The sequence below is a fragment of the Xenopus laevis genome, chromosome 9_10S, assembly GCF_017654675.1.
Source record: "Xenopus laevis strain J_2021 chromosome 9_10S, Xenopus_laevis_v10.1, whole genome shotgun sequence".
In the NCBI taxonomy this organism is placed as follows: Eukaryota; Metazoa; Chordata; class Amphibia; order Anura; family Pipidae; genus Xenopus; species Xenopus laevis.
Genome location: NC_054388.1, coordinates 67,262,787 through 67,278,507, shown reverse-complemented (window position 1 = coordinate 67,278,507; position 15,721 = coordinate 67,262,787). Strand labels below are relative to the sequence as shown.

Sequence of the window (15,721 nt, the reverse complement as noted above, 5' to 3'; positions counted from 1 at the left end):
CTCTGTATTCTTCCCGAGTTGCATTTTACTATGATTATCCAATTATACATTCAACAAAAATGTGAGTAGATTTGTGACCACCACCATGCCCATCTATCAGCAGTTATGTGTTTGCATTAAATGCTGGTTTAAAAATATATATACTGTGCATTTTACATGATATTAGTATTAGGATATGTTAAAAGCCACATGTTCAAAATCAGTATCACGTCCCTATTTTCATGCTGGTATAATTGCATGTAATCTAATAGCAGGAAATGTAACACATAGGCCACACTTGTAGCTTCTAATGGTTATCATTAGGCTAATAATATTTTTATAACTACCCTTGAGGCTTATTTAATGGAAATTGAGGCTGAGTGGAATTGTTTTATATTGTTTCATGGATACAAGAACAATTCATTTGGGTAAGATTCTATATTTTCCATAGCAAGGGTCAGAGTGCCTTGCGTTTGGATTCTGGAATAAAATAGCACACACAAGGGTTAATTATGATTGCACAACAAAACAATATATAGTTTCATTATCTAAATCCAGTTGTGCCAAAAAGGTTATTTGATGGAGTCTAATCCTTAAGGAACTGTATACTGGATTATAATGAACGTAGTTCTTTGTTATTCCGACTGGACAAGAGACTGCACTCTGTAGTAGATAGTCTTTAAGTGTTATAATTGATTATGACGGCTCTTGCTGGGTATAACTGGATAGACCTTTCTTCATGACTTGTCACCAAGTGGAAATTATACGTAAATCTATTGATAAGATATTACCTTCAGTTCAAAGCTTACAAAATATTAGTTATCCCTAGCCAAAGAGTAAAGCCAGCTATGGTATTTGCATCCCACAATACTCATTAAATGCATGTACTTTGCACTGGGGTCTTCAAGATATTTCAGGGGTCCTACTGTGTAAATGTTTTTATATCCTAGAGGAATGTTTTATACACTTCTTATAAACCACAACAACAGTTGAAGCATAAGTGCCTCAAAATGGGTTGAGAATGAAGCAGTTTCTGTAAATTGATGTTTTAGTTCAACACATCACAAGTATTCCTAGCAGAACCATTTATATATCTGACCTCGCCTGTATAGCTCATTTAGCACATGTATACTGTATCTTAATTTATGGAAATTCACCCACTTTTTTATATAATGATAGAAAATGGCATTATAACCAACATTCAATATATTTTTCAAGGGCTTTACCGTTATTTGTAAATATAATTGTTATCAAAAGCATTTGTATGTCCTCTTTATGTCTCAGCATTTCTGGCCCTGACTCATGCAGTAGCATGGATCAACATATTTTAATAAACCCATGAAGAAGCATGCAAAGCTTTGTGTTGACTGGAGTCTTGTGTAGATTACAGAATCAATAAAGGGAAAATACTGCTTTCAGTGGCACTTACATTTAAAAAGACCTTTAAAACCAGTGAAAACCTATTGGGGTGGGTCAAAGAATGTGTACAGGCCTAATCCAGTTGTTTCTGTACCCTATTTGTCGAGATACTGGCATGCTTCATTCTATTATGTATGCATGCTTTTCTTTTAGTGCAAATAAAGACATTATTAAAAAAAACATTGGAAGATTGTTTAGAATCACATTTTCTTTTATAATGCAAACCTTTGACGGGAGGTTCCACTTTAAAATGCAGATTTACATTTTTTAGGAAAACTAACTCAACTTCTGTTCATAAGTAAGGTCTGTAGCAATGCAATAAATTCTGCATATAATGTTATCTTACCAATAAGCAATATAATTAAAAATTATTTTTAAATTAAGTATTACATGTAAATTACATTTTATATTCAATTTTAAACTATCTTAAAGGAGAACTAAACCCCCAGCGATGTTAAGGCCCCACTGGCCCCCCTCCTTTCATCCCCCTGCACAGTCTTACCCCAGAATTTTGTCCCTCTTGAAATAGTGACCGCACATGCAGAGTGAGCGCAGCGGAGCTCACGGGCGCCATCTTCTTCTCTTTGGTAATCCTTTCTCCCCTTCAGCAATTTCCGTCTCTTTCAGCACGTGCGCAGTTGTCACCAACCGGAAGATTGCTCCAACTGCACATGCGTCATAACACTGTTCACTTCACGAAGATTACCAAAGAGAAGAAGATGGTGCCCGTGAGCTCCGCTGCGCTCACTCTGCATGTGCGGTCACTATTTCAAGAGGGACAGAATTCTGAATAATACTGAATCTTTCAGTGATTTGGATCTTATGTCTTCTAGAAAATCATGTAAACATTAAATGAACCCAATAGGCTGGCTTTGGCTCCAATAAGGATTAATTATATCTTAGTTTGGATCAAGTACAAAATAATTCATTTTAAAAAATTTGGATTATTTGGATAAAATAGAGTCTATGGGAAACCGACTTTCCGTAATTCAGAGCTTTCTTGATAACAGATCCCATACCTGTAATATCATAGTCATCTATTAATATGATACACCAACTAGTTTAAAATGCCTGGTCTGTTTTTATGTGAATAACAAGTGGAAAATGTTTTTAACCTGTATAAATAGGGGGGATGATATTAACACAAGAATATCTTGTGAACAGACATTGATCATTTCACCCATGAAATGACAACTGAAAATTTTTGCCATTAACTCAGGCATACATTATAACAACTGTTTAGCAAATCAAGCACAATATTTCTTATTCATTAGACCCCCATTAAAAGAGAAAATATATTTTAAAAAAAACACACACATTCCATTGCTGTATCTAATAGAAATCAGGTTACAAAGTCATGTCTATATATCTATTTAATATATACATCACAATGCTCCATGCTTAGCTGCACTCAGCTGAACATCCTCCTAATAGCACTAAATTGCTTTGTTAACAGTGAAGCCACTGTATATTCTGCCATTACTAACACAAGCAGAATAAATATGTTCTTTTCAATCTTAAGCAAAGTATAAATTCATTAAGAGAGAGAGATGAAGCTGCCTGATTACAGAAATACAATGTCTAAATATGCAGTAATTCTTTTTAATACAGTTCAAAAGACCCACCGCTTGAAATGTGTTGATGAATCCCATTTGAACGTAGATGGCTCAGTACAAGACAATTGCTGGAAGAGTTTGTTAAGGAAGCCTAATCTGTATGTCCAGGACCAACAGAGTTTAATTACTCTCAATCAGACAAACTTGACATGTCGAATGTTATTTCATGAGGGTCCAAAATAGAAGAAGAAGAAATTCTTTAAAATTAGACTTTTTCCACAACGTGCTGAATTTCCTGCATTCTATAATGTCAAACTCATGCCCAGAAACCGCACAGAACTCCCACATGCCTTTGGCTGGTAGGGAAAACAGTGGATATCCCCACCTCTAATTGTTTTCAGTGCAGGCAATAGAAAAGGTGAAAACAGGAATTAGAGGATAGGATTTATTTATTTACTTGTATATGTACACATGTACCCTTAGGTTGATGTAGCATATGAAATTAACCGTGACCCTGGAATCTGTATAGATTGTATTGCTATTGTGTTGAAAATAAAGTCTTTAGTTCCTCACATTTTTATGCAATATTTTTGTTCAACCCACTGAATTAAAGCTAAAGTCTGCAGTTCAACTTTTATTTGTTTCATTCAAAATTCATTGTGGAAATGTACAGAACCAAAATTAGAAAAAAGGTTGTCTCTGTCCAAATATTTATGGACCTGACTGTATATGTAAATTTTTTAGTTCCTCTAATTAACTGAAAATAAAGTCCCTGAGAAACATGTAGAGCCATCCTGTTATCAGATGTGAAGTTCTCAGAGACAGTCAAGTCATTGGGAGATTTAAAAACTAAGCAATTGGGCCTGGCTTTTGATTGGATACTCAAGGGATAGGAAAGTGCAGAACTAATCTCATTAGCTATTTCCCTAATAAGTGTTAGAAATACTTGGGGAACATTTATTGAACATTTATCAGCTATTGAGTTCTAGGAAACAAAACATCATTGTGTGTGTGGGGGTGGGACTGCATCAAAACTCACATTATTTTTATTCTCAGGAATTTTTAAGCATATTTAAGAAAAAAAACACATGTCCCAGTCATCTTTTGTTTAGAAAATTAAAGTCACACACAAATAAAAATTACATTGTTCCATTCACTTTCAGTGAATGTCAACTGTTATACTAAACTGGGAACAAAATAAATATAAAAAGGTTGCTTGTTCACATGCTGAACTTTTTCATGCAAATTTTTTGTGTTTTTTCCTTAATAAATTGCAAGTTTTTACATGATATCACCATGATCTTGGCTGCTGCACGCAAGAACTTGATGTTCTCCAGACTGCATGCCAAGGACTTACTGGAACCACAGTTTCTTAAAATTCACTGCTTTATTTACGCATTTTGTGCCATGATCCCCCCCAACACTTCCTCAGAGTCAGCACTCTGACACAATAAAGCTGTGAATTTTAAGATACTGTGGCTTCCATAAGTCCTTGTGGTGTGCACAACATAAGAAGAGCAGAAAGAGGGGTATTCAAAGTTCCTGAGCAAAGTGAATCCAAAACGTTAAAATCATGTGACCTTAGACAGCTGGACAATGGAAAATGCAGATTTTTGTCATGAGTTAGCCGACTTAAATATGCAAATGCAGGGGTTAAATTAAAAAAATTGATTCAATGCATATTTCAAACAATTCTGAAGAAACAGAACCAAAAATATATTTATCTTGGGTCTGCCTATGAACCTTTTCAGACCATTTCAGCAAAACTAGGAAAATAATTCCATAATACATATATTTAAGTGTTACACTATATTTTATTCAATGATGGAAAGATATAGGACCTGGATCACAATAAGAGTCAGTTACCTTGTAAGCATGAAGCTTGGCTGATGTTGGTTGTGTGAAGTGGCAGGAAAACCAGAGGGGCCACATTCCCGTGAAAGGAGGTCAGTGTAAATGTTGTATATTTGGACAGAGACCATTAATACAAATGCATATGAACAAATTCTGTGTATAGCTTTCACAAGATCCCCTAATGTTTTAGCTTTAAAGCCAGATTGTATTTGTTAAAAAAATTGTTTGAAATTAGAATCCCGTTCTAAGCCGAAGGGGGCCAGGAGATGCCTTTAGTCTGCTGGATGCAATTATACAAAACAAACCATACATTAGATTTAGTTCAGCTTTATTACAATTACTAAATGCTCTAATCTCCATACTGTGAATTGCTCTTTTTGTCATTTTGTAAATCATGTGCATTTATACCATTATATTGCTTTCTAGGGTACATTTGCATTTCCATTGGCAGTCATTTAGAAACACATTGACTGAGTATAAAGAAACCATTTGGCCTGCATTCTTCTTCCATTTTCTTACCTTGTGTAAAAGCTTTCAGGCAAGGTACAATTTTCCAAACAATATACAGCATTTCCTTGATTAGAATGAAACATTTTCCATTCAAGACTCTCTTAAAGCAATTGAGATTTTATGATACATTAACTTTCCTTTATGTACTTTATGTGTATTTTATTGTTAAATAAGATCAGAGATTTTCTAATTATGTCTGAAGATTAAGCAATTTACTGTAAACTAGAGAGCTGAACCTACGTGGCCTCCAAGGCTGTTCTGAAAATTCAAGAAACTCTCTACACAGGCGTGGCATTACCGGCAATCCTTTCACTACTTTCTTTCACTATTATCCAATTACCACATCTTTAATTGGCAATAAATCAACTTCAAATGGAGCATTTCGTTCTAAATAATAAAACATCTTAATAAACTTCTTTCCAAGAAATCAAAATTAATTGGCTCACCATAATCTGAAACATATCTTTGTACTGGAGGCCATCTAAGGGGTGGCCATGGATTTCTAGATGTACGTCTCTTATTTGTGTGCACAATAGGGAGCAGCTACAACACAAAGTTGGAGCCCTGCATTTAACAACAGTCTAAGGGGGGCTATTGCAACTGGATCAATTTTGCACCCATTACTGTACCTACAGCTGAGCACTGAACATTTGCCATTTAAAGTTTATGTTCCTTCTAAGCAAAAGCACACTTTGTACATTCATATTTATTTAGTGAGTTTTTTTTTACCTTACTTGTGTTTTCTTTACTCTTGTGCAGGATTTATTTTATTTATTAATTTAAAAAAAATAGAAAGTTTGCCAGGTTTAGGGTGGTGTGCTTTTAATTTTTTTTTATTTAAAAAAAGTTGTAAGTGCTGATTTGCCGTAATCTGTACCCAGTTTTATGGCATCTTTTTGTAAATGCAATGGACAAGGGGTTGATGTGTGGGCTGAATTATCAAATGCACTACTGGAATGACTGAATCATATGTCTGATACTAATAATCAACATACCAACTAGAATCTGATTCTGCACAGATTTGGTAAACTTGGCTAATTTTGCATACCCACAAAAGTTCAGGAGTTGGACCAATGTACAATATGCTTCCTTATTAGCTGTCATTTAACAGAAGCTATGGATGAGTAATTCTAGTGCAATGTCATGACTTTACATCTTTTTGTTGCTTGCTATGGGGGCTGCTTCTTATATACTGTACATATAAAGCATTACCTTGCACCTGATTTAATATAATGCCTCCTTCATACACTCTGCTAAAAGAGATTTTAAACAATTCTTTAGGGGCCGATATCCCTTTGTTTTAGGCTAGCAGTGTAATTTCTATTGCAATTACCCTTGGATAGTTTCATTTTGGTTTTATCTAATATGCCTCACATTTATTTCTAATCTATGTCTAAATTCTACCCATTTTAACTTCAAACTTCTAGTCTTAATCGTTTTATGCAAAATTCTAATGTTTAATGAAAACAACAGGAAAACTATTGTTTTGTAGTAACATTTTGTACCTCAGGAATAATAGTGAATAAAAATATATGGCTGGTGAATGGACAAGGGGAACTTCTGACTTTGGACTACTACGTTTTCCATGGTTCCTACCCAATAAGATTATTACATAGACACACCTGAAATATACTTGATCACTTTCATTTAATTTAGGCACATAAAATATGGACTCCTTAATCCATACATCTATTCCTACTTAAAAACACATATAATTGACAGATTGAGGGATTTACAGAGGGTTACAACAATACATACATTTTTCAGGCAAAAAATGTTAATTGACACTGCTTTGTATATCAGGAACCACAAACATACACCACTATGTGTAACTATTTGTTAATAAATCAATGTAACCATGTAACAACTTTGAAGCAATTACAAAACAGCAGTGAAGGAAAAAAACATTGCAATATCTTCTCAAATTAAACCAATCTAATAAAAAAGTATACTTGTATTCTTCATTAGCAAGTTTCTAGATAGGCCATGGCAACAGGCCTTGTGGTTCACACAAATTGGAGTTCCAAAGACCTATACGAGTTGACTGTGTAATCTTTCATTCGCTGCTGTCATCTGACCAGTCAGAGTCATTGAATCCCACCGCCATGTTGATTTTCTTTCCTTTTCTGACAGAAGTGGTTTTGGAAGAATTCTGTTTGGCTTGCATGTTGATCTGCATCCCAGAATGCAAGACAGGTCCTACGACATTCATATCGAATATATTTCCAAACCCCTTCATCATTGCCTGCAGGCTTTGGTTCATGCCATCTACTTCCCCATTACTGGTGGCTGTGATCTGACACGACATCTCTGCACTGTTTGACTCCTCTGTTTTAGATTCAAAGAAAGACTTCTGAGACAGCCTTGCAGCAACAGGAAAGAAAAGCTATTAACAAGGAGGAAAGGACAGAGGCAAAAAGGAAAGTTAGGATCAATTTAAATCAAGGAATCCCCAACACTGGATTAGTTTGCAGCAAGTGGAAAATAAAATGATTAGTGAATTAAAAACCTGTAAGTAAGATCTAACACCCAAGCTTGCCTTTGATTTCTTTGCCACCATTACTAAGTTAGATTTCACATGAGAGGGAAGAAAGGCATATGTTCAGAAAGTAACAAAGAATACAAGACAAAAAAAACTATTACACTGTATGAAAACAAATCATTGACATAACTTTATTATTTTTTTGTGTGTCCAAAAGATACATTGTTTCATAATAATTTGCAAGGTTTGAGAAAATCTTCAAAATCATCACTAACCATGGCTACATATTGCTCCACTGATTAAAGGCATTGAGAATTGGCCTCAATGGAGGTGGTTACCAAATCCATTTTTAAGAGATTCTTTAAAGGCAATCTATGATTACATTAGCTAAAAACATATGATTGCTTCCAAGGAAGCTGACTTAATGAATAGCCAATGAATGTATGAGAACTCCCCGTGAAGATCCAGTAGGGCTATAGGGGGTATCAAAAATTGAGGTTGTGATTGGCCAAGGGCAATACTACTTGACACTGAGAATCTGACCATGGCTTTAGACCTTCACTAGAATTGGATTCAAAACAACCAAGTTTGCTTGTGAAGGGCATGAACAACAGCAAATCGGTTTCTTGGATAACCGTCATGAAACCAACAGCTTTGCAGTTCACGTGTGCAAGTAATATCCCTTGATGAGATATTTGGGGGGGTCCAAATAAGTACAAAATACATGCTTGGGATACTCACTATTTTTCCAAAGACACAGTCATATAACTACATTCCTATATTGATACAATTATTTACTAATTACATGTTTAGGGGGCAGATTATTATAAATGGATGAAGTCAAAGTGGTCAATAAAGCTCATGAGCACTCTTTGAGCCATACAAATCTATTGGAAGACTACATGTGCACAACCAGTGGGAAAGCAAGAGGGATCATAGATTGCCTTTAAATAAATATATTTATTAAATGTATGGCACGTCTCCATATTCATCACTGAAAATACTCCATAGACATTAAAGGCATAGCCTCCACTATCTTTATGAACCTAGAAATGTAAATGCCATTTCACAGCCATTCTTCAATTGCAAACTACAACTTCCAGCATTCTTCTCTGTCTCCCACTGTCTCAATGAGAACGCTGCTAGTTATAGTTCACAACAGCTTATGAGTATATACCCTTCATAGAGTTCAATTGCAGCAAATACTTGGTTCTGCAAGTGTTCTCAATATATAAGAAATATCTTCTTAAACAGATATAAACTCATTATGTGTTTACATTAAAATAATAATAGCAGAGGGGGGGGGGAAATGCCATATGGCCGGAATAGTAATTTTGTTTTAAAAAGTTATTCAATTAGAGAGATGGAATAAGCAGTACGAGTGCCTTTATTGCACCAGCCTTCTGTTGAAATTACATGCTGTCAGACTTTAGAGAGTTTGTCTCTATGGATAAATGCAATTCAGTTCTCCATGAAGAATCCGTAACTGAAGAAGAGACCCTTGTGGTGTGATAGGTTGTAATTTCAACAATACGCATGTCTAAATAAAGTGGTTAAACTATTATGACTTCTGCCTATGTGTTGACCAAATAACTGTTGTTGGCAACCACTTTAGGCTATCTTCTTAATTAAAGGATATTATTCTGAAAAGGTATTGATTCTGAAAACAATAGCAGCTGCATGGAAGGTTTTTTGCTTAGCAAAACACTGATTCCCTCTTGTCTGAAGAATGCTGTGCTCCAGCCTGGTAAAATTGAGTAATCATTCTACCATTATTATAATCTAATATGGCCTTTGAGAGGTGATATGTAATAGTCTATAGACAATTCTTTTGCTAGGTCCTTGGGGTATACATATGAAAGGGTGAAAATAGAGAATGTTCACCATAATACAATTTCATAGGAATTAGGGTATATTGATTAAGAGGTGGAAGTGAAAGTCTGCCCTTTGATAAATATATGCTTAAAATATGAAATATAAATAAACAAGGAGCTGTGAAATTTCCTTCTGGAGAAGTGTTGTAAGCTCTATTTCCCCCATTGACAATAAACCCCTTTTTATTATGTATAGCACTGATTCTAAACAATATAGACCAAATGTATTTTGGGCAGCTGATTGCATTAGGCAAGCACAGATACAGATGGAGCACATTTTATTTTCTTATTTGGCTAATGCAATCTGCCATTCATTTCACACACGCAGCTCAGTGGTGCAATGGTTGGCACAGAGCAAACTTCTAATGGTTCTTCTACTTATTTTTGGAGGAAGTAGTGAGTAATTATATAAATATATGTATTTATTTTCAAAACTACATAGTATACACAGGCATCAGGAAAAAATATTTATTTATATTTTACAAATCGTACAGTGGGGTGAAATTTAACATGCAATTCATAAGGACAACAGCAAAGTATGAGGGACAGATAATTCACATGTGACATGCCTTTCATATAAACATATTCTAAAACAGCAGGGATTTCCAGATCTCAAAACAGGTGTTAGCACATACAGTAAGAAGGAGCGCTCATATCACAGCATGCATGGTGTATCGTGCAATCAAGTACACATATTAGCATTATGGCTACTGTTACACATATGGCTAGAGATAATGTTTTATAGGCTTAAACATCTTATTGCAAACCCCATGCAAAATATCATCTCAACCACATAAATACCATGCATGATATAAGTACAGGTGGGGTGGCATCATGAGCAGAATTGATTTCCTACAATCGCACACAATCTATTTCACTATTTAGTTCTAAATTCAACAAAGATTAACAGAAAAAATATATAGTATGTGATTTATATGTTTTTTTAGTTATACAGCAAAGTCTCTTCCTTATCTGTAAAGATGTTACAACGTAGTAGCGTTACTTCAATCGGGAGGAGTTTAGAAAATTCCAAAAAGTACATGTAAATTGAGTTACACTGGTAAATGGCTAATGGTTAAAAAGGAGTGGTGTGGAAAAGAAATGATATATTTCTGGATATCTATGTTACATTTAGAAATTAATTTGTCTTTAAAGGGGTTGTACACCTTTGAGATTACTTTTAGGGTCAGGCCACACAAGCAGATTCGGGGAGATTAGGCGCCCCAGCAAATCTGCTTGTGTGGCCTGACCATTAGTATGATGTAGAAAGTAATATTCTGAGACAATTTGCAGTTGGCTTTCATTTGTTATTTGTGGTTTTTGAGTTATTAAGCAATCTGGTAACTAGGGCCCAAACAACCATGCATTAATTTGAATAAGAGACTGGAATATGAATAGGAGAGGCCTGAATAGAAGGAACAGTAATAAAAAGTAACAATAACAATACATTTGTAGTCTTACAGAGCATTTTTTTTTGTTAGCTGTAAAGAGTCAGAAGAAAAATAACTATAAAACTATAAAAAATAAATAATGAAAGCCAATTGAAAAGTTGCTTAGAATTGGCCGTTCTATAACATAATAAAAGTTACCTTAAAGGTGAACCACCCCTTTAACGCCAATGCCATTTCTTGGCCAAGCATAATATCCAAGGCTACTGGGATCTTAAAATCAGCAGCAAACCCCCTAACATTCAAAAAATGTAAAGAGGGATAAAATCCTCAGCAGTGTGTAGTGCATCGAATTTTTTTGACCACACCCATGTATAGTCACACCCCTAATTACCATATCCATTTTACAAAATTTGCCAGGTTATGAAAGTTTGAACACATTTATAAGAGTTTTAGGGCCATGTTTTATAAAAGTTTTGCTAATGAAGCTGAAATTGCCCTTTAAGCTGTGAGTCACAGCTTCCCCAACAGACCTGCTAATCTTAAATATTACAATTGTTTCTTTGCTTGTCTTAAATTGTTACAAATGTATGGAACTGCAGCTGCTCCTGTTCTGAGCTCTCTGACAAAAGCCTATTAACTTAATTACGTTTCAGAAACTTTGTATATTTTTCAGACGACAGGGAAGGAGATCAAATAGAAACTCTGTACATTTCAGTAAAAAACCCAGGACTGCGGGCTGAGCTGTCAAAATCGGGACTGTTGGGAGGTATGATCTACAGTAAGTTATCATAAATATTGGTATATACTGTATATATATATATATATATATATATATATATATATATATAGATAGGTCTGTATAAGTATGTGTATATATATATATATATATATATATATATATATATATATATATATATATATACACACACACACATATATATATATATATATATATATATATATATATATATATATACACATATATATGTATATGTATTGGGGTTGATTTGGAGGGGTTGAACTTGATGGCCTTTGGTCTATTTTGAGCCCAAATTAACTATGTTCATTGACAACAAACAGAGGCGAGTCAGGCCGACTGGGTTGCCTAGGGCCTGGCCCACCCCCTTTGTCCCCTGTAGCTTGCGCGTATGCACTGTGACACGTGCGCCGTGATACTCGCACATGCCTGGTAACAATCACTGCCACCCCCCCCAATCGTTGCGCCCTATGCAGCTGCCTCTTCTGCCTACCTCTAGTTCCGGCCCTGTATAACATAATGTAAGAAGCATAATAAAATTTGGAATCAATGGATATTGCCAAGTTGCTTTGAATTCTGTTTTCTTTTATTAGGCAAAAAACATTTTGGGTTGTCATGTCCTTTAATGCATAACTGCTTGCTAAATGATTTGAAATATATTTTTTTATCTTAAGTGAAGAAAAAAATTAAAACATTGTAAAACTTATGTCAAAATGCATAACTGATGGAAGACATGCATTCACTAAAGTGAGAGCAAGTCTATTTATGGATAGGGGCATATATTTCTAGGAAACATTTATAGTTTAAAATTGTACATTTAGAATAAAACTCCGTTCTGAAAATGACAGACCATCAAACAGGTTTAGAAGTATATGATTAAAAATATTATACCCAAGCTGAATTTATTTCATGTTGACTGACTTATCTGTTAACTCCTAAAATACTTAATGCTATTATGCATATTAATTTTATTCGAAAGGTAGCTTGTTCTGACTACATTAGAATTTATAAATACATTTGTCCAATTTGTTTTACGTATTCCTTAAAGTTCTCCTCTTGGTGGTTGTTAAGTCTATAAGAATATTTTGTCAAATAACTATGTCCATGAGAGGTTTTCTCATGTGACTAATATCTATTGGATATTTATTTGAGGTGATGAAGATCCATGAAGATGTCAACAAAGTGACTCAAAAACTATTTATTTATATTGTATATGTATTGTCTGATTTTTTTATGTGCAAAAGATTGGTACATGGGTTCCTGTGTATCTGTTCAACTCAGTATCTTTTGACTGTATTGGTCATTATATGTCCAAACAGGGATTGCACAGCTTAATTGGAATTCATGCCATTTTAGACACTCAGCAGTTTCCCTCTGAGATGTGTCCAAGTAGGTCTGTAAGCACATCCCTATTTATTCCCTCAAGTAAGGAACACAATGTGACTTGTCTTCTTTTAAGGATCGAGAAGCTGATACAGAGGTCAGACATTAGTACCAACTGCTTGGCAGGTCAGCCAATTAATTTGTCGTTCTCTAGTAAAAGTTCCTGAGATCGTTCTCTTGGCAGAACATTACAGAGAGGTAATATCTCAATAAATGTCAACTTTTTTTAGTTTTGTTGCACCAGATCTATTAATGACCAGTGTCACCTGCTTATTATTTTATTAACTTCATAACCATGTTGTCAAAGGTAAAATGTATTTTAGAACACAGAATTTGTTTAAAGTAACTGAATGACTCTACATTTATTTTATGACATTCTTTAAGCTTTTATAGCAATGTAGGAATCTTAATTTAATATATTTAATTAAAGACATAATACCACTTTTTGTATCAATATTTCAATCATTCAGTTCAACTAATAAAAAGGTTTATTGTCCCTATAGAAGGTATTTGCCACCTAAACATTCAGTAATAAAAAATGTAAGGTATTTATTAAATATCATAAACCAGAGCTGTCCAACTGGCGGACCGCGGGCCGCCCGCAACCCGCCCTTTATGTGGCCCTCCACATCAAAGTCTGCCTGCTGTGTCTGCTTACCATTTGTAAACTTTAAAAGGTATCACTACAGAGATTAACCGGCCCCTGCATTGTTTAAACCTCAAATTCAGACTAATTCCCTGTATTGCTCACACCTGTGATCCCCCTGTATTGTTCACACTTAATATGACAACTTTTTTAACATAAGAAAATGAACAACACTTTTTCATTTATATTACTGCCCCCTGTACCAGCAAGCCCAGCAGCCATCTATAATACAGCCTGTGCCAGTAGCCATTCATTATACTGCCCCCCCATACCTGTACCAGCAAGCTCAGCAACCATCCATCATACAGCCCTCCAGCAGCCATCATATTGCCCCCAATCTTTACCTGTGCCAGCAGCAGCCAAAAATAAATCTGATCACATCAAATTGCCCCCAAGTATTTATGTACCTGTGCCAGTGCCCAGCCCAGCAGCAACAGTAAACATATGGGCCCCAAATCTGTACCTGGCTGTGCCAGCAGGAAGCTTTACACTTTACAGTAATAGAAAGAATGTCTTCAGTTCAGTGCAACTGTGCAAGGCTGACTGAGTGACCATGATTACTGAAACAAATGATTAAATAAACGCTTGAAAAAAACAAAAACCCCCCATTAAATTCAGAGCCGGGCCAACACGGCCAGGCGCCCTAGGCAACCTGGCCGGCCACGGCACCGACTGAGTGCGTGCTCAAGCGCGCATGCGTGAAACTACGGTCAGGTGTGCATGCGTGAAACTGCACATTAACGGTGAAAATATCAGCGCCAGAACAATTTTATCTGATAAAATACATTGAAGGGGCTCATTTATCAACTATAGAAAACTTTGTACTATAGAAAAACATAAAACATTATTGATTAATGACCCCTGATGAAGCTATATGAGTAATCTTCTTGTTGACTCTGTGCTGGAGTGTCTTGGCATATTTTCTCATGCCAGCCCTATATTTAAAAAAGCTGTGAATGTTTTTTTTCTTTGTTAAAGCTCAAAGCTAACAATGTACAATAAAGATCCGTAATATTCCTTGTGATAGCCCAGTCCCTTACACACCTTGTCAGCTCAAATTTTCAGCTTACTTGCATAAGAGGGACATTTACAAGCACTGATATTCTTCCTTTGCTTAATGAAACAACATAATTATGAATCACAATGATTACACTGAATAGAGTTATAACAGATATTTAGAAATATGACTTAATGACTTAAAGTATGTCAGCATAGAGGAGGTCAAATATGTATCTATAGAAATTCATGGTGGTATAAATTATCAGGCTGGCACACAGAGAGGAACTTTAACTGCATGTACTTACAGGGGTGTGTGACTGCTCTGTCAGCTTCTTCTCCCAATTTTTTAAATGCTTTTCCCGTTCTTTCAACTCTTGTTCTTTGTAGCTCAAATCTCTCTCCAGCCTCTTCATCCTCTCCAATGTTTCCTCAATTTCACACCTGCATAAAAAATAGTTCATTTAAATGTGGGTATAGGGAAACACACATATATATATATATATATATATATATATATATATATATATATATATATATATATATATATATATATATATACGGTATATGATAAGCATGATAAGATCTTAGCCCTTCATTAGGCCTCTCTGAATGTCAGTCAGTAGGTTGTAAATTAACATATATAGGAATGGCTACCCTCCTATGATGTTGTCAAATAAAGGTGACTGTACTTATGCATTTACACTTATGAACTGTGTTCCAAACTATAGGATGAATGTAAGAATATCATAATACAACAAGGAATTGATGTTGATCCATGTGCTACTATTTTCAGTGTTGCACCTTTAACTAAAGTCAGATTGGTGCTGCTGCTAAGATTTCAATATAAGACAGAAGATCAGTTTTGTAGGGG

At 35.1% G+C, this 15,721-nt stretch overlaps 1 protein-coding gene across 2 annotated transcripts in view; it reads right to left on the bottom strand.

The window, feature by feature from the left end:
- Positions 1–15,721, bottom strand: part of map3k20.S (mitogen-activated protein kinase kinase kinase 20 S homeolog) — an 87,654-nt gene that overhangs the window by 24,400 nt on the left and 47,533 nt on the right. Inside the window, exons 11-12 of one of the 2 annotated variants that reach the window (XM_018238868.2) lie at positions 15,156–15,291; positions 6,158–7,704 (exon numbers count right to left, since the gene is read on the bottom strand). In XM_018238868.2, the coding sequence (XP_018094357.1) occupies positions 7,375–7,704; positions 15,156–15,291 (466 nt within the window). In that variant the 3' untranslated portion in view covers positions 6,158–7,374. Of the gene's footprint in view, positions 1–6,157; positions 7,705–15,155; positions 15,292–15,721 lie in introns of those variants that run through there. The other variant, XM_041578931.1, reaches the window with a different exon arrangement.